Source organism: Passer montanus, unplaced genomic scaffold, assembly GCF_014805655.1.
Source record: "Passer montanus isolate IOZ18808 unplaced genomic scaffold, ASM1480565v1 scaffold1, whole genome shotgun sequence".
NCBI classification, from domain to species: Eukaryota; Metazoa; Chordata; class Aves; order Passeriformes; family Passeridae; genus Passer; species Passer montanus.
The window spans coordinates 4,546,379-4,569,735 of NW_024356504.1; the positions used below are offsets into that span (position 1 = coordinate 4,546,379).

Sequence of the window (23,357 nt, forward strand, 5' to 3'; positions counted from 1 at the left end):
CAGTAAATGGAGTAAATTCCTGTGCCTTCCTGTTGAAAACTTTAAATAATAGAACATTTAAAGTATTTTTATAAAAAAATCCATGAAAACGTGGAAAATCTTAGAAACCTCCATCATCTAATTTGGAAGATTATTTTCCCCCACCCATACACATCCATTTGGTCTCCAAGCACTTTAAAAATCTGGATACAAAGAGAATATATTGATACAGAATTATATCTTCAAAATGAACTTTATTGATATTTAAACTAAATTCTCTTCCCCCCAGCCTAAATATGTTTCAAAACTTTTCCTAGACCTCATTCTCCAAGAAGAGCGTAGAAGGCAGGAACTGCAGTTCTAGTGATATGCAAAAACTAACCAAAACAGTTATTTTAAAAATTTTAATTTTTAACTGTGATTGAATTTGAAGTTAAATTTGGATGTAGGAAGATGTACTTTATTAAAAAATAGATGCAGTAGTCTCTGCAAAAATGAAAAATCAATAGAGGCAACCCTGAGAATAGGGGGAAAACAGTTGAATGTCTCAGTTACTTGTATGTCTTCACTTCTTGCTGCCTTCTTCATGAAATAAGTTACTTGTCAATAACAATGTATTTACAAATTTGTAGTACTCATAATACACTGACCAGTCATGCTAGGTCTAAATACATAGAGAGCAGGGAGGGAATTCCATCTGTCAAGTACTAGGGAGCATTTGATTGAAATCATGAAACAGTTGTTTGCAGACATTTTGTCATCTGCTGTAATTTTTCTTGTCTATGGAGAAGCTCTGAAAAATATTTCTCTTTAGAGCAGGAATTCTAGTAAGAAGTATGAGGAGACATTGCAATGTACAGTGTTCATTATTATTAAATTAAAGAAGGCACTTGCTCTCCTGCTTGCCTGAAGATTATATAAAAACAAACAAAAAAAACCCACGTAAAAATAGGTCTGCAGGGAAAGGGAAAGTGGTAATGCCAAAAGAGGTTAAATATGCCCACAGAATACATTCATATTTAACAAGACAATGATAAAAGTGATGATCTAATGACTTAACCAGGTGCTTCTATTGCATAATTTAAACTTTGAAAGTTAATACCACATTTGAATTATTTTTTTTTCTTTCTTACTTAAAAAAAAAGAATAAACACAATCCCAAAACCAAACCAAGCAACTAAAGCTCTTCAAAGTTCTGTTCATCCAGGTAGCATCACCACTGCCACAACAGGGTAATCCACTCGAGAGCAAGAGCAATTTAATTCAACAAACATATCCTCCTAGCAGTTCTTAATTTTATTTCTTAACCATTGACTAGACAATAATGCAACCCCAAAGCAGAATAATCATCAGGTACAACTGTTTGTCTTTCAAATAGACAATCCGTCATTATGTTCTGCATTGCAGAGTGCTTCGAGTGCATATTCAGCCACAGGCTGAGTGCCACATTCAAAAAGCATTTGAGAAGAGACAGAAAAAATATAAGGAACTACTAAATGGGTAGGCAGAAGTGATAGAGTCCACATTTCTGGTCAACTCCAGTGTTTGGCCAGGAAGAAGGTAGCTGGTATATCAGAAGAGGGACATGCAGAAACATTGCCTCCACCAAAACCAAAATGTTTTCATCTCCCCACAGTTTAACAGAACTCATCGAGTTGTGTATGACTGTGAACTCAATCTTGTTTTCATGTGTCTTCTCTTGTCTCCAATGTAACTATCCTTATATTTTCCTTGTGGTGTCTTCTATCTTCACAGCTTCAGAATATTTTGAATTGTATATATCTTCAGTACCAGTTAGAGTTCATCCTAGTGACAAGAAAATAAACAATGGAGTTTCTCTGAAACTACAAACAAAAATATTTTTTCATATGATTTTAAAGTTTTCAATAACAATAATTTTTCAACTGGACAAACATTTCTTAAGTAGCTGTGTGTTAATATCTTCTTAAGTTTACCCAATCTTGCTTCTGTAATTTGCATTTAATAGTATGGATAAAGAACAAATACTAACATCATTTTAAATAGTTATTATTTACAGCAAGTCTTTTGCAAAGGCTCCACAGTAAGTGTTCTTACCTTATTTCTAGATTTTTTTCTTTTTTCTTTCTTTTCCATTGCTTCTAATTTTTCATTCAAAAGGTCAGCTATACCTTTTGCATCTCTGCTGTCTATGTATTCCCCAAGAACACTTTTCTTAAAAGAAAATAAAAATAGAATATGGGTAATACGTTACACAATTTTCAGACAAAATTCAAGAGGAAAGCAGGGCAAAATACAATGGCCTTGGTAGCTTGATTTATAGTTCATGGATATATTTTTGTCTCTGTTTAAACAATGCTAATTTACATTGTACTGAGAATCACTCTTAGTGTAGTTCTGAAAACTAGCAGCTAATTTTGTCCTGATCCTTGAAGAAACCTGAAATAGTTACAATTTGCTCACATTTATTGAGGTGAGTGTTTAAGCTAGACAGCTCTTACAAAGTCTGCCGCTTTTTAATCTATGTGAAATCTGTCACTGTGGGTGGCTATTTGAAGACTTAGAAAGTCTTTACCCTTCACCACAGAAAATCCCATGGAATTTGGTGGGATTGTGTGATGAAAGATTTCTAGAACTTCCCATTAAAGTTAGTTAAAAAAAAGGAAAGTAAGTCAATTCTCTGTCATAAACCATTGAATACTTTCTCTTCAGCATTAATACATTGAAAAAGTCACCATAATATTTCTGAAATTTATTAGTGTTACAAGAATAAAGGCAATTCCCTATAACTATCTGAATACTCTTTGTATTTTTAATTTATACTATTACTCTGTTAGTAGGAAATGCTGATCTGAGAGTCCCACTGATAACTGAAATAGTTTGATAAGCTTTGTTTTTGAGACAACACAATCATATCTTTTTCATTAATTATCTGTCTTACAATACACTGTATGTCAAAATTGGTCCTTCAATATAATAACAACATTTAATTATATTTCTCTTTAGCCAAAATGAAGTTGTCCATATTTCATTTAGAGAGAGACCGTCTGCTTTTGGGTAGTTGGTGATGGAATTGGTAAAGGTTGAAAAACATTTTGTCACCCAAGACCTTGGATATTAAACCCTAATTCTGGTTAAGCCTGCATTTTAATTACTATTAATTTTAGTTCTATCAATTTGCAATTTGTCACTGTCCTACTATTTTAAGTATTATTGATTATTATACAAACAATTATTATTGATTGTTATACAAACAATTCACTTTAATATGTTATAGAAGTATTCTCTATAGTTTTAAGGTGAAATGAAATACATTTACTCACAATATCTGCTCACCAGTTACACTTTACCTTTGTTCCTTGGTAGGGGTAAAACTTAACAGTAGGATAGGCTCTGATATCAGCAGTCTGACAGGTCTGACCATATGCCTGACAGTCTACTTTTCCAGCTTTTACTTTTCCTTTAACAGCCTGAAAAGAAATATTTATTAGAAACAAACTACAAGTTTCCATGGGTGAGTATAAACAAGTGAGTGGAATAAGCCAGCAGTGCAGCTAAAAATAAAAAAATCTTGCTCAAATCTTTGAAATAGTGCAGAGTAGTTGCTTGCTTGCTTCCCAGACTGTCAGCCTTGTGTCAGATGTCTCTCTATGTATCCAGAGAGCACTTGTACCTGAATTCAGACCAAAGCACAAAAGCACACTCCAGCTCCAAAGACCACTGCATCAAAAGTTGAAATCTGTTCTCAAAAGAGGGTGTCTGTGTGTCTGTCTGTGGAAGAGACAACACCCACTGTCTAGTGGCACCTAGAAGTGTGCATCACCCCATGAGTAGGAGGCTCATGGAAGGTATTGTGGTTTTTGGATGACTGCTAAGAAATAAAGTGCTGATGAGTAAGATTTTAACCATTACAATTATAACAAACTGCCAGTACATTTAAAAACATACCCTTGCAAGCATCTCAAATTCAGGAGCAAAATTTTGGCAAGGTCCACACCAAGGAGCATAGAAATCAATGACCCAATGATCTTTCCCATTCAGAACTTTTTCTGTGAAACTCTGAGGGGTGAGATCTACAGACACCTGTGGTAAATATCTGTGTAAAGGAAGAGTAACAATTGTAATACATTCAAAATTTTAAACAATATGCAAATTGCATTTAAAAAAAGCTTCTGAAATTCAAAACATGAGTAGTCTGGAAATCCCTATTCACACTTTGTACTATAGGATAATAACATCTTAAATGTGGTAAACAAAATAATATGGTCTGCAGGAGATGGGTGGACAGCAAGGAGTATGCTATTTCTCCAAATTTTAAAAGCAGTAAGTGAAAAGATGTAGAAACTTCAACATCATAAATTAAGCAATACATATAACCAAGTGTTTCTAGTTCTTGATTTACACAGTATTTAAATATTTATTTATCCCAGCAAGCAGCTTGTGAAAAAAGGTGAGTGCAGTAACTTACCCCAATGCCCAGCCTCTGAGTGAATAGGCATCTCTGTGCCATCCATTGTAGCTACTGTAAAAATGTCAAAGAAAAAACAAAAAGCCAGTTGCACAGTAGTTTGAATGATTCTGGAAAAAAACTTTGTAAAGAACCCACTCTGAAGAGTGGTGATAATCAAATAAAGATGTAAATGCATCTGATTTAGGATATATTTCTACCCTGTTTTCAAACCTGAATGAATGAAAATTGTCACAGATAGAATTAAAACCTATAAAATTAAGGACTAGAAGACCAAGACAATTAAGAGAATAAATAAAAATTAAGACTTCTGTGTCATTTCGAATTACTGAAATGAAATGGCAAAATAAAATCACTAGTTTGAAGTAACAAAGCCAATGGTATCCAGTACAGTAATATCCTATTTTAATAGCTGTGATAAACCTCTTCTATACAACAGAAGAGGTGTATTTGTCTTGTTTCACATCATGGAATGTTTCCCAAACTGAAGCAATGTACTTACTAATATTGATGAGCCATGTTTGATTTTTGAGGAAAGAGTCTGATTTCAGGATAGCCCCGAACACTTTCTTGGTGACAGAAAGAATAATATTTTTGACAATCCACACTGCCTACACTGATTAATCCATTTAACATCTGAAAAAGAAGGAAGAAAACCTACCATCAAATATGTTAATCAATACTACTACAATTTCACTAATACTTAATATTACTTTTGCAAATGAGAGAACAGTGTAATGACCTTACACACTTGTAACTGACATAAAAAACTGGACTATAGTATCAGTGTACTGAAGCTTTTAAAAAGTTGAATAAAAGCTTTTTATTTGAAACAATACAAAACTGTCAGGTAGGAATTGCCTGTTTTGGTGGCAGCAGTGGACTCTAAATTTTCTCATCTGACAATTCTCTTAAGAAAGCAGTTGTGCCATCTCAGCAATTTCCCAGAAGAGGAGCAAAAGCAGAAAAGTGTTTGAATATGACTTACCCTGGCCATTTTCTTCCATTCTGGCATTAAGGCCTGACAAGGTCCACACCAGGGAGCGTAGAAGTCCACCATCCAGATCTCCTCTCGCTTTCTTCTCTGAACCAATTCCGCAAATGTCTCTGGTGTTAGGGACACCACCGATGGATTCCTAAGATCCTAAAGAAAGACAGCTCATGGACATAACTCTTTGTTGCACAGTGTATCCCCTATGTAGGGCCAGCATGTACAAACAGACTGTGCCAAATTTCGAGGCTGTTCTGTGAAATTTGGCTGCTTCTCTGGTAGGGAAGACTCCACACCACTGAAAGGCACAGAAGCACCAAAAGACATTCTTTCAACCCAAAAATCATATGCCTGATTTGTTGAGAAAAACTATAAAAAAAGAATATCCAGGCTCCAAAATAAGGTTTTCTGCCTTTTCTCAACAAAAGAAGGTAAAAACCAAGAAATGCAGCTTATCTGGCAGAAACAGGTGTTACAAAACCCAGCCATGCTATTTAAGCTGGAATGCAGAAGAATACCTATAGTGCACTATGGGCCTCTGAATGCCAAGTGAAAGACTAATCTCCACCTGTTTCTGCATGTGTTTTTGAAGATGCTTTTTCTGAGCTACCTGGAGAGAAATGTCCTTTCCAAAAGTGAAAAATAGCCTGTGGAAATAGCAGTGAACCTGAATGCTGGAGACAAGCTGGTTGCCAGAACTCTGGCATCAACAGTGATCAATACCAGTAATTTGGAGTTCTGTGAGTTAAGAAAGTTCAAGGATAGCTGAAAAATGTGGACAGCAGCAATCTAACTGACAAAAATGTGAACCCCCTCCTATATCAAAGTGTGTATGTGAAGCATTTCCACCTCAAAAGTTGGAAGTGATGTAATATTAATTCATTTATCCTCTCCATAAGACAGAAATCATTACTATTACTTTGCACATTGGAAGGGATCTTTCTTTATTTGCTAATGATCTCAAATAAATTATGTGACAGAGTAGGGAAATAAATGAATCCATTAGTTGTCAAGTCTCTGACTGACAGCTGCTGGATCACTTTTCTTGCCCGAAGTTTTTTTGCCTTTTATTTTCCTTCTCCAATTAAAAAAAAAAAATCTTAGAATCTTCCAGCTGAAGAATGTATTTGTGTATGAACTGCATAGAACACAACTGCAACCAACATTATCATTTACATACCTCTATAAACTCCAAGATCTGCTCAGCTGAGTGATGTCCCTCATACTCATGAACATCAGACTGATTGAACACAACGGTTGTTGGGTAAGCTCGAATGTTATGCTGATAAAACAGACAATAACAAATTGCACAGAATGATTAAGGCTCTCGGACTTGCCTCTAGCTGTCCCTGGTACTGGTGGCTCAAGCTGCTCATCTGTTCAGTTTGTACAGTACAAGTGCTCAGGCTTACATGCAGGTGAGAATCTGACACCATAACAAATCAGTACAGAGAAAGTGCCAGTTGTATTCAGAGATGGTATAGTCTGTTCTCAATTTAAAAACCAGCCAGTAATTCTTTTGCCATGGTCCACAAATACAGAATTAATCCATGAGCCTCCTAAGCCTTAGCTTTAAAACTATTCCCAGTCCTCAGATGGAATGTTTGTACTGTGTGAATAACTATTGTCTACCATTGAACAGTCAAACAGTCAGTTCCCATCATTTGAATTCCTCAGTGGGTAAACACATCTAAATAAAACTTGAAAAAGTTTGTCCTTTTTTGTTCATTTTCCATGCATTTTCAGACATTAATACCAGCCCCCAGAATTATTAAATTCTGAGACTTCTGAAGTCTTCCAGTAACACTATGAAATTAGAATAAAATCTGACCTGTATTCCACATTAATACATTATCTATAGTGGTTATATAGTTTGCTTCTTTAAAAAAAAAATTATGATACAAGTGCCTGTTCAATTTACTGTTCAATTTACCTTCAGGAAAGTAATGTTAAAGGACAAACATTGTCTGCCCATATCTTCCTACCCCCAATTCAAAGAAAATAATAGTGTTTGAAAGGATTATATTTGTATTTCTTTATCTTTAGTTCCTGCAGCTTACCATGTTGCAAAGACCTTCATGGACAGTACAATCTAGCGTTCCAAATTTAAGCTGACCATAAAGATGTTTAGATGCTTTTCTCAGCTCTGGTAACAAGGCTCGACAAGGAGGACACCACTAGAAGACAAAATGCAAGTAAGTGCAATTGCTTTTCCCACAGGTAGCTCTCAGGAGAATATTCAAGATTAATAATCTGCTGCTTTGACAACAGAACCCACTAAACAAAACCCAGTTAGGAACTAGAGCTGCCAGGGAATGAGGAATTAGAACACCCTCTCATGATGCTGAAGGGCACTTTCAAGCTACTCCTTAGTACCTTGTTACATAGTTACAGAACAGATTTTAGAAGAAGGAACATATAGATATCAAATATTTACCGGTGCAAAGAAATCCACCAGCCATGGCTCCTTTTCTTTGTCAGGAAAATTCTGAGGTCCCAGTGTGATGACATGGGAGTTCACACTTTCTTTGGCAAATGCAACAATGTCATATAAGATCTTCTTTCCTTCAAAAAACAACGTAGAAAGGAAATTTAATTTTTATCCAGAAGAGGTGTAATTAAAAAACTCTTTGAAAGCAATAGGAGTCTTTCAGCTCCTTTGTCTCATCTTTAAACCCAGCCTGCTTAAGTAAATTTAGCATAAAATCATGTTGCTTTTTCTTAGGAGGACAATGTTAAACTGTCCAAACCTACACAGGCAGGACATACTATGGTTGATAGTTGATATGTGGCTAAAAATTAAACTGGACAGTTACCCAATATTAGCCAAATAAATACTTTATCCAAGACAAAACATTTTTGTCAAACAAAACAATGAAATTTTTTGTGACAGTATTATTGGTCATTTTACCATCTTACTTGCGTTGGAATTAAAAAGTACAATTCTAGATTCACTTGACATGGCAAAGGGATTGACAAGGTAAAAACTTCAAGAAAAATAAATTATACTGATTAATCACAGCTATTTAGGTGTAACTGAAATTACTGCTCACACAGCACCACTGGGCAAAGATCCAGTCTCTTCATAACCTTTGTATATTTGTCAGCAGAAATGAGTTTGTCTAAGAATTTTAGGTTAACCAATTCTGAAGTCACTGCACAATGACTTACCAAGATTTATTACTGTTCTTAGATTTTAAACTGTTGGAGCCCTTCAACAGAGCATATAAAAAAGCCTGATTCTTTTGAGGATTATTTTCTCATAAAGACTGGCTATTGGTAAATGTTCTACATGCCATCTATTTTCTAAATAGTAAACCAAACCATTCAGAAAAAAATGCACTGAAGTCCAATGTACTTCTCTTCCACTGTAATCCACACCATTATAAAAATGCTGCATGGATGTGAGCTCTCATTGCCCTCTCTGCAGCAATGCATATACAGGAAATATATAAGGCTTTTCCTTAGATACCAAGCATTAGATGTATGGGATCATCTCTCTCCCTTGATAAGCCTAATCTTTTCTAAACAGTGAAAGACTTTTCACTTTTTCTGTTTATAACAGTATTGAGGTTCTGACTTAATCCTAGCATGCTGTTTTTAATACCTCACAGGCTGAAAAATGAGAACTTCATCTTGCATAACTGCCTTGTGCCACATTCTGGATGAAGCTACACCTGTTCCTGCAAGCTACAGTTTGGCTTTAGGCTCTCTTCTTCTTCAACCAGCATTTTTAAATCCTTTCAGCAGTAAATAGTAACACAGTTCCAGCCTTTCCTGAAAGGAAACTGTGATATTGGAAATGAAAGTAAGTGGTAAAAGTCTTAATATCTTGGACAGAAGTTAACAAAGCATGGAATTAGTGCAGTGGTACATGAAACCAAATCCAAGTTTGTCAAACTGGCTGCATGTGTAACCAGCATGTCAGGCCTCTCTGAAGGGTGTGCCTTACAACACTCTTTGGTTATCCTGCCCAAGCAAAAGCTGTCCTGATCAGCTTCAGAGATTTCATTTGTATGTCATTATGCAAATGATGTTGAAACAGACTGCAAAGACAAACTACATCCCTCAGCATCTGATGACTGCTTACCCAGGAAAAACAGAAAAAAGAAACCCAAAGGAAATTATAAATAGGTTGTGTGAGGCTACATTATGGTCAGAGGAAAGATAGCAAATATTAAAGCTACAAAACTGTTCTTTGGGAAAAAAAAGTGGTTTGCCAAAGATTTTGTCATCTCAAAGGGATTAGGTCATGATTTAAACTTGCCAAAGTTTCCCTTACCATGATGAATTTCATAATCTCCAGTTCCTTTTCCTTTGAAGACTGCTAAACAAGGCTGATAAACATATAATTTGTTGCAGATGGTTGGTGAGGAAAGACAGTCGAACTTCCCAACCTATATTTAACAGACAATGCCATTTTAATTAAAGCAGCCTAATTCATAGCAATTAACATATTTTAAAAGGAAGTAAGAGTTAGAAAACAAAGCTAAAAATATGGAAAACTGATAGCCTTTTTTATAAAGTGAGATCTTAAGAAAAATTGATGTTCAAGGAAAACTAGCATAACTATATCAGGTTGCTTGCTAATTTTTAATTTAAAGGCCAAAATGGGAATAAAAATTTAAAGAATTCTCTTTTACCCCCCTCCAAATATAACAGCAAGGAAGCAAGAAGACACCTAAAATAAATGTAACATTAAAATTCTTCTAGTCAAAGCAAGAATTAAAAAAATACAAACTTTATGGAATAATATAATCCGTCAGCCTTTACTGCAAAGTTTGAACTCTGTTTCTTTTTTATTAAGAAAATAATCAACATGATCACAGGGTTTTCTGAATAATCAAAATATAGTTCCACACATGTAAATTTGATGTTGGAATATTAATTTATAATTATTAACTGAATGGGCTCTGCAGCAACATTTCCAACGACAGAGCAGATTTAAAAGATAATCTCTTTCTACTTTTAAATTATTAAAAACGTACAGGAAATGTAAGTGACTGCTTTAAATAAAACACTTCATTGCAGATCTACTATATGATAGTATATCTCTTCCAGTACCAGAGGTGGCATGTGCTGGTAAAAGCTAATAACAATGAAAACCATGACTTGTTCTTGGAATGTAAACAGCATTTAACATTAGATGAGTGAGCACTCTTACCTGAATATGCTCATCCTTCAGTAAAAATTTCAGTTTCTTAAATTCCTGCACATTTGATTTATCCCCCTCCCCAAACTGGAAGAAAAGCAGCCACCGGTGATGAGCCAGACGGTCCTTTAAACCACAGGAGAAAACAAACCAACAAAACCACAAAAAATTAATCCCAACTACACCAATGTGTAAAATACTTTTGTGATTGATAAAGGCAAAAGTCCAGTCATTCATCTCCAAAAGACCTCCACTAAACAAATTCTTTCATGCAGTCCTTCCACTAAACTTCCTTTTACTGCATCATAATCGAGGAAGTGGAAAAATCTGAGAGCAAGCTGGCTACAAGCTGCACTCTAATGTTGTTGTTTCTGTGTGGATTTCCTGTTGGAAATTATGCTGCTGTGTGCAGCTACACGTGTGGAAAGAGGTTTGCTTTTGTTTTTCCTCCAAGACATGAGCTACTTTTAAGACTCAATTTCAGTTCATACATAAATTATCATGGATTAACAAGTATTTTTTTTTTCTAAATTCCCAAATGAAACACACTTAAACTAAAATTCTCTACAATTCTCTTTGATTCAAAAAAATTACCAGAAAACTGCAGTTGCACAGTGAGTTACAATGGCAATTTCTGTGATTTCCTATATTACTATGAAATCTCCTCCCCTTACTTTTGTTATTTTGCTAAACAATAGAAGCAAATGTAGACAAACAGTGTTAAATTATTTTGGGTACAGAAAAAAAAGAAGTAATACTCAGTTAAATGCTAAGTTATGTCAACAGGATTTATCAAACACAGAAAATAATAAAAATATAACTTCAGTTCATACATAAACTACCACGGATTAATAAGTATTTTTTCTTTTCTAAATTCCCAAACGAAACACACTTAAACTAAAATTCTCTACAATTCTCTTTGATTCAAAAAAATTACCAGAAAACTGCAGTTGCACAGTGAGTTACAATGGCAATTTCTGTGATTTCCTATATTACTATGAAATCTCCTCCCCTTACTTTTGTTATTTTGCTAAACAATAGAAGCAAATGTAGACAAACAGTGTTAAATTATTTTGGGTACAGAAAAAAAAGAAGTAATACTCAGTTAAATGCTAAGTTATGTCAACAGGATTTATCAAACACAGAAAATAATAAAAATATAAAGATATATGATTTGAAGAAATCTTAGCATATTTAAAAAAATTTACCTCTAATGATGCTGCAGAGATGATTTCAAAGTCTGGGAGATGCTTCATTACTTCCTGATATATTTCTCTGGCATCCAAGGAATTAAGAAACTAGGATAGAAAGTTACCTGTCTTTATTACAAGGAATTACAAACATCAACCTGATTAGTACTCAAAGTGTCAGGGAATTTATTCTGATTTGTTCCCTTCAATCAAACGGAGAATGTAGTTAATAATATTTATTTGATCAACTTCTTTTTCATACATGTAATTTCACAAACATGACTCTCAGAACACTGCTTTTTAGCTCACTTGCCTACAATATTCAACTCAAGAAATTGTATTTTGTCAAGACAGAGACCAAAGAGTGTGAAATTCAAATTTCACACCAAATCCAACAAGCAAATTTACAGGATTTCCAATTTAGTTTTACAGCCTTCCTTAACTGCACTGTAGAGATATTTAGGTTTCCTTAACATGTAAAATTTTGGAAGTAATATGAATCAGTAACTGAGCTGGTAAGTTAAAAGGTTCAAAGTAGGTAGGTTGCAATTTATTTTCCTCCTTTAAAAAATATAGGTAACAGTAGTGACAATAAAGGAACAAGTCGTGCTTCAAACAGAAATGTCTCCCATCAATTAGGGAAGTTAAAACTACCATACAAATGTGGGTTGCAATTTTAGAACAGAACTGAGCAGTAAAATTTGTACTGACAGACACTGTAGGAGTACTTTTATCACACATGTCAGGGTAGCATTTCTCAAACTTATGATACCTGGTGTATATTATTTCTGGAATAAAACATCAGGGGCACATCAAAGATCATAGAAACATTTAGGGTGGAAAAGACCTTTAAGATCATTGAGTCCAAGCTGTAACCAGCTGCCAAGTTCACTACTCTAAACCACGTCTACACATGGACAGTGACCCTGTGTAGTCACTGTAGTCACAACCACATCCCTCTGGGCCTCACAATCCTTCTGCTGAAGAAAGATTTGCTAATACTCAATCTAAACCTGCCTTGCTTGAGACCTGTCTACACATGGATAGTGACTCAACCACATCCCTCTGGGCCTCACAATCCTTCTGCTGAAGAAAGATTTGCTAATACTCAATCTAGACCTGCCTTGCTTGAGATCATTTCCTCTTGTCCTATCAGTTTTTACTTGGGAGAAGAGACTCCCAGGCTTGCCCTGGAGAGCTGGGCAGCAGTGTTAGAAGCAGCTTTGGGCCAGTGACAGAGCACTTCCCAGCCCTGCACTCCCAGAGCTGCTCAGGGAGGCTCCTGGGGAGTGGCCAGGCACAGTCACAGGCTGCTGTTCACTCTCCCAGCAAACTGGAATCACCTCCAGGATCACTGCCTGAGCACACACAGGGATATAAACTCACAGCAGAGCATACCAGCTTAGAAGAGAAAAAAGCATCTTTTCAGTTGTGTATCATCAGTCTGGAAATGATTTTACATTTCTTTAGCATGGTTATCACTTTGTTTATCTAAATAGATAATAAAAGGCAAGTCATACCAGAACACCTCCTTTCTCTTTGTTACTTATGGTGGCTCCAGGTGGAAAGTATGCAGTAGTACTAGATGAGACATCTAAATTATCACAAAGCTCACCCTGGGTGCCACAGTCCATCCAGCCCACATTAACAAGACCTTCCTGTAATTAGGAAAAAAACAACACAAAACAAATCCAAAGAAAAGTATTTTTAAATTTCAGGTACAAAAAATGCTTTTGAAAATACCAACATGGGAATTATTTATAATACTTAGAAAATGAAAAGAAACAACACTGTAATTTATTATATAATATTAGTCCTTATTTTATAAAATTCTTACAGCTTGTTATTTCAAAAGCTACTCAGGCAAAGTATTGAATTCTTCTGAAAATTAACAGGTGATATCTTGGTTCTACTAAACTCAGTGAGAGTTTTAGTTACAATTTGAAGCTTTCACTTCTGTTATTTTGTTTTAAATATAACAGGTAATGCTTTCAAAGTGGAACACTGCTTACCAACATGCCAGCTAGCTTAAGGCGGGTTTGGTAACTCAAGCAATCTGCAAAACAAAAATTACTTATTTACAAACACAAAACTTCACCTTATTAATGCACTAAATTGACTCGTGCTTGGAATTGCCCCTTTCCTCCCAAAATACTTGACCATTTCCAATGGCATGCTTCCTGGCTGTTCATCCAGTATTCCTGAGTTGTCATATCTAATAATCAGCACTTAATGACTGTCTAATCTAGGTTAAAAAAACTCTCAAATAACATTCTCTTGCTTCATCAACACAAAATTCTCATTTAAACAATTTTACTGTTTTCTCTACTGTAAAGACTGACCTTTAAAATTTGTAAATCACTTAAAAAAATTAATCTATCTACATAGAGTCTTGGAATGATATTTCAACAGATATATCAATTTTCTATAATACAAATAATAATTCACTACTATAAATATATAATATGCTTCAACTATCCATCCAGACTTTGAATAGTTGCCTTTGGATGCAGATTTTTTTTAAAAAATAAGAGGGATCAGCTTCTCCTTAACTGAAACAAAGTTGAAAAATTAATAACGAAATGTCTGCAACTTGAAATCGAGCTATTTACAAATGTAAATCCAAGACTGAAGCTCTGGCTATTCAGTTCTTAGAACAAAGGTCTCTTCATAAGGCTGAGAAGTCTTTATTTGTCCAAGGTGTAGTGCATTTACTTAGCTCCACCAGCTAACCAAGTAACCCTCTCATATACTGTATCCAGTACTGATCCAAAAAAAAGTTCAGGGACAAACAAAAAACTACAAAAAACTACTCTGATGTCAAGCCAGTGGTAAGAGCCAATTACTGAGTGCAAACCTAACTTGGAACTTACTCAGCTACATTGTAATATTGGTGGTTAAGGGGGAGATACAGCCTTTCTGCTACTCAGCTATCCTGAGAAGCTGGCACGTACCTCAGCAGTGGCTGTCACCTGAGCTGGAAACTGAAGGGAGGAACCTTTTCTGCCACTTCCCCTCCTGATGGGTTACACTAGAGTGCTGCTTTAATGACTTACAAGACATTAATGGAAATATTATGTTATGTGCTTCTGTAATGTCCCTTTTGTCACACTGCTTTTAACAGAGAGCTTAAAGGACCTACAGGCCAATACTGTGGTGACCTAAGATGGTTTTTAGCAGCAAAAGGGATTACACTGCTATCAACAGAAGTCCTTTTTGTCACATTATTTAAAAAGTATTTAATGTACATACCCCCACGTTCAGCACAGAAGGTGATCAGCCAACCAACACCAGATGCAAATGAAGTTTCAATAGCATTTACAAAATTTCCTAAGAGTGAAGCAATTTGCATCAGTTTGCGACTAGTTAAACATGACCATGAAACAAGGTTTTATATTTGTATTAACAAATTACATAAACTATTTTTATTCTCAAAAAGAAGACGTAGCAATAGTTGACAGATTCAGTCATATGCATAGTTTCTGCTCCATTTTATAAAGTAAAAACAATTTCAACAACAGCCCCCCAAGCCAAACACGTGAACATTACCTGCCCATAACTCAGTGACTGTGCTTGTAACATACTGCATGGCAAAGTTCTTTAAGCTCTCCTTTGACCTGTCTCCATAATATTTCACTGGTTGCTATAGAAGACAAAAAGTAAAGTTTATCAAGTTAAGAAAAAAAAAAAAGACAAATAACCCATCCCAAAACCTACTATATTCTTCTAAGAGTACTTAAGCAACTGCAGGACCAACTCCTACTACTACCATAATTGTTCTATCCCTCCCCTATCAGAATGTTTGAAATTTAACCTTAAATTAAATTTTGTAATGCGATTTCTTTCCAAACGCTGCAACATGAGGATAATTTAGTCTTAGAAACACTAACTCCCAATGATTGTATTTCTATTTAAATAAAAATTGCTTACATCACTCCATTTAGCATTCAACCTCTTAAAAGTTATCATTGTCAAAATGTACCCATCTATTCAAGTGCACTTTGTACACCACCTCAGCACCACGACTTAGCAAGCAGCTATAAAGGGTGACACACATCATGCAGGTAGCATGGAGGGAATCTTGCAGAAGCAATTTCCAAGTTTCTTTAGGCATATGGTCATATTATTTCAGACTCAAAACTACTGACTATGCTTTGTACGAAAAGTCCTTTAGAACACTATCAGAGAAACCGTTCAAGGAGACTTTTTGCTTAGCTACAGCACCTCTGCTGACAGCAGCTTCCCAATCAGAAGTTATTTGTTGCACAGAAAAATTATTCAGAAAAACCATTGTAAAAATATATTAGCATTTATTTCAAATTATATATATATAAAATATAAATTATATATATTGACAAATACATTTTTTGATGTTAACTTTGTAAAATAATTTGACCAAGGTAAAGAAAAAGTTGTATTTATCACTAAAGGAAGTAACATAAAGGAAGATCTTTATAAAAAAATATCTCTGACTGAACAAGTATTAAAGAAACACTTCTCAAGATTTCATTCTAAAAACACTTGAAGTCTAATCACTCACCATTCCAGTTTTGAAAATGTACAGACTGGGGTAACTGTTAATCCCTTTAATTCGACAGAGCATTCTGTTATCTCCACAGTTCACAGCTCCAATGCGTATCACTCCATCCAGCTCCTTAGCAAACTCCCTCCACTAAAAAAAAAAAGTCAAAAAAGAGGCTATTTTACTATAAAGATATAATGAAAAATGAGCACATGTTTTATTTCTGGCATTTTGAATTGTGTTTGGTTTCAGCCTCAGTGTAAAAATCTACTTCATTAAGTTTTATGCTATAAAACCAATGACTTTTCAGAGTTCATTTACTTGGTTTACGTACCGTAGGTGCTAAATCATGGCAGTGGGAGCATCGTGGAGAATAAAAATTCACAAACCACAGTTCTCCTGAGTTAACAGCAGCATCTAGATGGATAGAAGAAAATTGTAAGTAAATCATGCACATCTGCACTGTAGTTACATCCAGGATGTACACTTTTGCTATACTGTATTCCCCAAAAGCTGTATGAAGTATTTAATGTCAGGCACAGTAACAGTAACTGAGATGAACCTGCTGTTGTAGGCAGGTGCGTAGAAATCCTATTTCAGAAGGTATCAGCACCCTGACTTTCAGCACTTGTTCTATTAATTAAGAAAAAAAGTACTGTCTGCAGATTATTCTAGCTGAAATGTGTCATAGTGTAAGTCTAGTTACAAAAGAAAAAATTCTATAAGATTTTTACCCACTAGAATTTTCCATTTCTTTGTATTACTTTAGGTATTTAGTGAGTCTCACCTGGCAGTATTTTTATGAAGAAATCATGTCTAATGTAATTTAAAAATCCAAGTTAATATAATTACTAGAAAAGTCAAGGGAAACTTAAATCACCTTGCTTATGAAAGAAAACAACAGCAACAAAATATACAAAAAGGGCAGTTATCAGCTTTAATTATTTGGCTTTTAGCCTGTCCAATTTTCATGTAGTGGATTTTGTAACCTTCATTTGCCTGTATTAAAATATCCTCACAAAAAAGACAATTAAGCCCTACAAACAGATTAACCAAAGCAAGACTGTGGTCTCAGGGAAAGCATCATGAGGGTCTTCTCTTAGAACAGTTTACAAGACTAATTCAGCATGTATGTCCAATCTTGCACACAGGAAACCAGACTCACACAAAATCCAGTATTTTTACTCTAGCCTCTCTTAGTTACAAACAACTTAGTTGTAATTTTGAAAGAAAAAAAACTGGACAATATTCACATAGAAACTGTTCTCCCTAGCTGTGTTTTTAGCATCTCGTATCACCTTCTGGTTTTCAACTACACACAACTGACTGGATTTTACAGAAAAGAAAAAAAACCTCGACAATATTCACATAGAAACTGTTATCTTTCCACACCTTGTTCTCCCTAGCTGTGTTTTTAGCATCTGGTATCACCTTCTGGTTTTCAACTACACACAACTGACTGGATTTCACAGAAAAAAATATATTAGAAAAGTTCTATCAAGTGTGTTTTTATACAAGAGAAACAGTGATGATAAATTAGGAGTAACAAAATTTTAATTCAAATAATTTCCTTTTACAGACCTCACAAAATAGCTCTAAAACTTAATGAAGCTGTTTATTGATATTGATTGATTTTCCATCTAGTATTTAACAGGAAGCATTAAGGTTTTTTCTTTTGTTGTTTGTTTTCTCATGTGAAGATGATGCTCCAACATGCGTTTGTGAAGACAGGTAAGAAAAGCCTACCAAGACACAGCTCAATATGTAAAAATTCTACTTTGGGTTGTCATGTCTATTTATTTAAAGAACTTACCAAATTCTCCTCTATCCAATGTTATAATTTCAGGATCATCGTCATAAATACCTATTAAAAAAACCCAACAATTGCTTTTATTTTTCCACCTTTAAAACAAACAAACTATCATCTTATGCACAAGAGAAGACAGTAGATTTAAGTTGAAATACTAAGCTGGCAAAGAGGTTTTACAAAAATGCTGCCCTTGTTTAGCACGATGGACCCTGAGTTTAACCTCTCGCTAGCTCAGTCCCTCTCACGCTACCACAGCCACTATCAAAACATTCTTTAGATAATTTAGTAACCAACCATGAAGCCAGCAGAAATTAGAAATACTGCTGATATGGCAAGAGAAATTTTGTTAGAAATAACATTATCCAGCTGTCAGATTAAAATCCAAGAAGCCTCAGCTCTCACTGAGAGCTGTATGTAATGTCCAGAAACTTCCACACTTTCTCAGCCTCTGGCTACCCAAACATTTCGATCAAAAGGTGTTTCCAGCCACAGGCTTTTCTGCTAACAACGTGTGTGTGTGAATGTAGTGGAATGAAGTGGGTAGAACAGAGATAAGGAAGACAAAACTAACCAGTCCTACCTAGGGCATCACTACAAAACACTCCACTACTTCAACTACACAAGAAAGGCAGTGCAGAGTACCAAAAATGCTATTAAAGAGCATCACATTATGCTACTATGGTTGCAGATTTTTACAGTACCTAACACGGTGAGATGCCATTTCACCTGAAGTACACAGGGATCAAATGCAAATAAATAATGAGAGAAATTAATATCTACAGGTGACAAGGTACTTTTTATGTTACTTTCTATTTATATCTCATGTAATATAGTATATATGCTCATCCATACATATAAATATATATAAAGCTATACTTTTATATACATACACACACACATAAAATATAAAAATAGATGCTCCCTAAATCACTGATTAATGGACATTTCAGGATTTTGTTTCTCAATCAAGCAGTGAAAATTCAGGGAGATAAAATTTAAATCTGAGGAAGTTCCAGGCTAATTTCCATATTTTCCTGTGATACTTGTGCCACTGGTTTATTCAATTTCAATCTGCACAGACATTAATTTCTTAGAGATTGGGACATATTAAATCAAACAACACTAGGAAAAAATTGTTGCCAAGGTAGAGGCTCCTTTCAGCTGTTTCTTTCATCCCAACCCAACTATGTTCCTCAGCTCTCTGCTGTAGTTTACTACTGTTGCAACAGCTCTGAGAATCATTCATTGCAGCCTTTCCCTACAACTATCTAAAATTTGTTGAGACAGACATTAAGTAACTTGTGTCAAGATCATTTTAGGTATTATTCTGTTCTTTTTTTCAGTTTCTGCTACCTCTTTACTGATGTCTAATTGTATAACTGCATATCAAATAGGCTTGACAGTGCAAAAATTTCCTCTCAAAATCCCCCTGAAGTTCTTCCTGCATTAAAAAGTTAAAAAGAATCCTGATGAAATATTAACACTGACATTTAAGTGAAAGAAAATCTTTGCACTTTAAAAAAATAAACAAGAAGTTAGATGACCTACAAAAAGGCAAGCAGCAGGAACAAAAGGCTAGGTAAATAGATTGCATCTTTGGGTAGCCATTAACAGGGTAAATAAAATATTGGGCCAGCAGAGAGAAACTGACAGCTACAGAACAGACAGAAATCTGGAGAGAGTACATAAGAAACATGTAAAAAGCTCTGATATAGATCTGAATATGGCATTTCCTTGTGCCTGTTTTAAGCAAATCACAAACACACACCATAACTTACCAAAATCATAGCGATAGAAGTGCCAGCTCTCGTAACGGCCTCCCTGCTGCTGATCCTCAAGACCCTTCTCCCCGTATTTATCATACTTCTTCCGCAGATCTTCATCTTTAAGTACTTCATATGCTCTATTTATTTTCAAAAAATTTTCATGTGCATTTGGATCATTCTATGGAAGGAAAATTAGAATTAGTAATTAATTAATTGATAAACCATATAGTGCATATAATTCTGAGAAAATGATCTTTGGAAATATTTTTAGTTGCTTGCTAAGGATGTCAGTTGTGATGGAAGCAAACATTGCACTATGATCTCAAATCAAACTACAGTAACCTTTTCCTTTCCTGAAGCCAGATGTGTCCTCTTATTTCTTCCATCCTCACTAAAGTACCAACTGAAACACAAAGTGAACTGGTAGGAGGCTGTAACACTCTCCAGGGAACCCTATTTTTTTAGCTCTCTCTTCAGTGGAATTTTAAAAAATACTCAAGAATGAAGACATACCATTTCCTCCATAATCTTTTCCATTCCCCTAGAATCCCTACTTGACCAGTTCAAAAGGTCTGCTAGAGACAGATTCATCCCTTCTGGTCTTGACAGTGTAGACTGATGCCTCCTCCTTTTATTTAAAAAGCATTTTTATTCTAGATAGCTTGGGAATTAGCTTTACAATTGGGAATTGTAAAAAATCTGCAGACATATTGTGAATCTAAGTTTGGGATCTGCACAGGTGCAGTGTAACAGTGGTGTGCAAAATGTGCCACACAGTCCTGCTCTTTTAACTTCTGCTTACACATTTCATTTAAAAGACACTTCTTAAGATTTTTCAGGTAGCTTGGGAATTAGAATGGTGAAAAATCTACAGACATATTGTGAATCTAAGTGTGGGATCTGCACAGGTACAGTGTAACAGTGGTGTGCAAAATGTACCACACAGTCCCGCCCTTTTAACTTCTGCTTACACATTTCATTTAAAAGACACTTCTTAAGATTTTTGTTTTCGCTAGATACACAGGAAATTAATTACCATTATGGAATGCGTCTAATGGGCTTATCGTTTACATGTCATTGCTAAGGTTGAAAATAACCTATTGAAAAATCTTTAGTAGTATTTGCAGGAAACAACAGAATCTTTTGTTTTAGCTAGATACACAGGAAATTAATTAATTATGGAATTTGTCTAATGGGCTCATCTTCTATATGTCATTGCTAAGGTTGAAAATAACCTGTTGAAAAATCTTCAGTAGTATTTGCAGGAAACAACAGAATCTGACCCCAAAGGCCATTATTTTGAAAGTGTCAACAGAGAAAACTTTCATTTCATAGCTACAAGTTGGCATTCCTAACTTTACTGACATTTGGCTTTCTCACTGAGCTCTGTCAGAGGCTCCAGTGTGGTCAGTGAAGGCAGGCCCTGAGCTGATATGAAGTACTGCTGTCTTTTGGGACTCCATGCAGATGTACATAAAAAGTTCTAAACCCTTTTATTTCCTGTGAATTTCTGCTTATTTCAAGTAGTTTAAAGGAAAAACTGATGATGTTTAAAAGCGATTTCTTTGTATTTGAGAAATACACTAGCACAGACTGAGCCATCCCAATCTTCTCTCTCCAGGTAGTCCAGAGTAACCTCGACTGTTATCCCTTGGATGTCTGTTTATATCCCTTATCCCAGGATGTCTGTTTTGTTCTATTTGATACTTGGAGACTGATGTCTCAGAACAGGCTGTTCTTATTTGATTCGGGCAGGGAAACAGCAAGTGCCCCAAAACAAAATGGAAAGAGGAAAACTCAACAGCTTACCAACAAGGTAATATCGTACACAAAGAAGTTTTCCTCTAGTTACAAAACTGTGAGAATTAAAGAATCTTGACTCTTTTTACTATGGAAATTTAATGCAGCCCAAATTCAACACAACCACATATGACAACTCAACCACTTTTTGTAAATTTTCTCTGCAGAAAATCTGAGTCAAAATGTATTATCAGGTGATTACTTCCCAACAACAGACACACATTTTTGATAAATTAAAACTGCTTTTTGTTTAAACACTGAGATCCATTAAGTCAACATCTTTGACTTGTGAAAAAGGTAACTTACCTGATTTTTATCAGGGTGCAACTTTAATGCCAGCTTTTTGAATGCTTGTCGTATTTCTCTACTACTTGCTTCTTTGGATACTCCAAGTAAACTATAGTAGTCCTGATCAGTGCACACAAGAACTATTATACATACTAAAACTAGCAAGAAAGACCTTTTGAAATACCTAATATAATCTCCTTTGGATGCTAAAAGCTCCATTATGAAGCTTTTGGAAATTTCACAGGCTCTGATTCAAACAGACTTTGGGAAGAGTCTCCAGTAAATGTGCCAACATTCAGAGATACAGCTGTATTTATGGCAGAGCTCTTCAAAACGCTTGTTTTACTTCATGTCACGAGTCTTGCTAAGGAGACACCCTGTAAGATGACAGAAGAAAAAACAATTAAATACGACCTCTTCAATAAACACAGGTTGGTAATGCACCGCACCATCAGCTTGTGCGGACTGCACGTGAGCACTGAACTTTCTGGATGGCTAATTATCTTCCTTCTGAAAACCACACAAGTGGCAGACCACCTCTTAATTGTTACCTTAATTGGGATAACCAAGCACAGCTACGCCGAATGGCACTAAAAGCCACACACCTGTACCGCATTAAAGGGGCGGGTGCAGGAGGGCTCATACTCACCTTCGGCAGCGCCGGGGCTCATTCCGCGCAAAGGGCCGGGGGCTGCCCGCCAGGGAGGCTGCGGACGCCCCTCGCAGACAAAGCCGGGCGGAGGAGCCGCTCGCCGGGAGCGCACAGGTCGGAGCCCCGCGGGGCCGGGCTGCGGCGGGAGGGCCGGGGAGGCACCGGGGCGGGGCGGCCGCCGCGCTCTGCCCTCCTGCCCCGGCCCGCCCTTTCCTCAGCCGGGCCCGCCCCCGGCTGCCACCGCCCGCTGAGGGCAGTGCGGCGCGGGGAGCCCCGGCGGGTCCGGAGGGAGCGGTGCCCGCGGCGGGGTTGAGGAGCGGGGCTTGCCGCAGGCTCCTGCTCAGACCTCGCCCGAAGAGCCTCTGGGGCCTTGGAGCCAGCGGAGGGGTGTTCTGGGGGACTTATTTTAAAAGTTCACATGGGGCTAAGAACTATTAAGCACTTAATAGCTTAAGCACTAAAAAAATGCCACCATTTGTGGTGAAAAAAAAAGTACGTTGTTTCATGAGCAGGGCCTAAAAAGCAGGTTATAAAATACATACACATTGCAAGAAGTCTTTGCAAGTATTTTCTGTTTCAAAGATGATTTGAGTTTATATTGCAATGCCTATAATTGAGTGTTTGCCCCTCTGTGCACTTGCTTGGTTTGAAGTTATGTTAAAAAGTCTTGGTTCACTCCCTTGCTCTTGTTTATGTAGATGGAACCAATCATAAGTTTTGACTACTTCTGCTTCTGACAATATCAAAGTAACATAGAAGT

The 23,357-nt window shown here is 36.1% G+C and overlaps 1 protein-coding gene across 1 annotated transcript; it reads right to left on the minus strand.

The window, feature by feature from the left end:
* Positions 1-213: 213 nt before the first annotated feature.
* Positions 214-22,797, minus strand: DNAJC10 (DnaJ heat shock protein family (Hsp40) member C10). Its single transcript, XM_039698918.1, has 23 exons — positions 22,595-22,797; positions 21,964-22,322; positions 19,870-20,035; positions 18,095-18,145; positions 16,616-16,698; positions 16,300-16,431; positions 15,309-15,402; positions 15,012-15,089; positions 13,772-13,815; positions 13,280-13,417; positions 11,778-11,867; positions 10,582-10,695; positions 9,700-9,814; positions 7,855-7,982; positions 7,478-7,594; positions 6,598-6,699; positions 5,415-5,570; positions 4,929-5,062; positions 4,427-4,480; positions 3,907-4,054; positions 3,309-3,428; positions 2,056-2,172; positions 214-1,785 (listed from the first exon to the last, which is right to left on the minus strand). The coding sequence occupies exons 2-23, from the start codon at positions 22,162-22,164 to the stop codon at positions 1,774-1,776; spliced, it is 2,394 nt and encodes a 797-aa protein (XP_039554852.1). The 5' UTR covers positions 22,165-22,322; positions 22,595-22,797; the 3' UTR covers positions 214-1,773.
* Between the last annotated feature and the right edge of the window lie 560 nt (positions 22,798-23,357).